The sequence below is a fragment of the Colobus angolensis genome, unplaced genomic scaffold (assembly GCF_000951035.1).
Source record: "Colobus angolensis palliatus isolate OR3802 unplaced genomic scaffold, Cang.pa_1.0 Scaffold214, whole genome shotgun sequence".
Lineage (NCBI taxonomy): Eukaryota > Metazoa > Chordata > Mammalia > Primates > Cercopithecidae > Colobus > Colobus angolensis.
This window is the reverse complement of record NW_012115311.1, coordinates 355714-357249: the sequence shown is the minus strand read 5'-3', so window position 1 is coordinate 357249 and position 1536 is coordinate 355714. Positions and strand designations below refer to the sequence as shown.

At 39.6% G+C, this 1536-nt stretch overlaps 1 protein-coding gene across 1 annotated transcript in view; it reads right to left on the bottom strand.

Moving 5' to 3' along the window:
- The window catches only part of VWA8 (von Willebrand factor A domain containing 8), a 402889-nt gene that overhangs the window by 269240 nt on the left and 132113 nt on the right, over positions 1 to 1536 (bottom strand). The window contains exon 14 of the mRNA XM_011943037.1: positions 213 to 347. Within this exon, the coding sequence (XP_011798427.1) occupies positions 213 to 347 (135 nt within the window). The remainder of the gene's footprint in view (positions 1 to 212; positions 348 to 1536) is intronic.

Below are 1536 nucleotides of genomic sequence, written 5' to 3'. Positions count from 1 at the left end.
AAAAAAAAAAAAGTAAGGCTGAGAGTACAGAGTACACCTTGGAGAGCAACCTCAAATTTTAAGAAATGCCAAAGTAGTGGCATATCCAGGACACCAAATTATTAAACTGTTCAAAGTTATCTTGGCATTATTCTAGGTTTGGAAAAATAATAAAACGTATTATTTTTCACTTAACAATAACCTAACAATAGGAGTAATGGACCCCAAATTACCTCTTCTGTAGCTGTTCATCAGACAGTTGCAGCTCCTCTTTTAAACGCATATACCTGTCTTCTCTCAGCAGCCTAGAACCATCGTAGAGGCTTAGCTCTCGATCATGGATTAACCTAACAAGATAAGAAAAAAGTCTGAAAATAAATTAATCTGTTTTGACCACTGAAGTTTTTAGAGGCAGAATCAGTCAGCCAACATTCTATTATTGCTGGCAATTGAGTCTAATAATTTTGTTAGATGGACCTTTCAAAATTTCAAATTGGCTAGTGCTGTTATACTTGGCAAAACTGTTAGTTTCTCTACCAGAGGGCAGCAGTCATAAATATCTGATAGGGATATGAAAGAGGGGGAGGAGGAAAAAAAGAAAGGAGGAGGAGGGAGAGCAAAAGAAACAGCTGAATGAGTGTCTCAAGATAACCACAAGGTACATATTAATAAACAAGGCAGGTGGCACTTACTCTCTTCAGTCTAAAGTAACTCTGTAAGGGTTGGCACCAAAATATTTCTATCTTTGGAATTACAATATTTAAAAATACCAAAAATCTTTATAATGAAATAACTACATTGCTTTACATATGGCAACTCTGATGGTGACCTAAACATCCACATCACACACAGCATAGTCTTCCAAATGTTGCAATGGCTGAAAAGCACTGTTCCATATCTCACACCAACCCCTGAGTCTCCTATTGTCCACAATAGAATTAGCCTACATAGCCTCCATTCTATAAGCACTGAAGGGAGGGGAGGCTATATAAATGCAGCGGGTAGGAGTGTGGGTGGTGGAACCAATCAGACCTGGGTTCAACTCCAGCTGTGCACCTTACTAGCTGAATGAGTGGGGAGAGGGAGAACGACTCTGTCTCTCTAAATTCATCTTCAATAATGTTAAGAAAGTCACGACTTCACAATATTAATGTGAAAACTAAACAGCTAATGTAAAATGGATGCTTAATATAGTTGTTCTCAATCTTGACTGTACATTAGAATCTTCTGGGAAGTGTTTAAAAATACCAATGTTCAGACCTTGACCTAGACCAATTACATCAGAAAATTCTGATGGTGAAGCCCAGGCATGAGGTTTTTTTTTTTTTGAGACAGAGTCTCGCTCTTGTCACCTAGGCTGGAGTGCAGTGGTATGATCTAGGCTCACTGCAACCTCCACCTCCCGGGTTCAAGCTATTCTCCTGTCTTAGCCTCCTGAGTAGCTGGGATTACAGGCGCACACCACCATGCCCAGATAATTTTTGTACTTTATTTTAATAGAGACGGGGTTTTGCCATGTTGGCCAGGCTGGTCTCGAACTTCTGACCTCAGGTGATC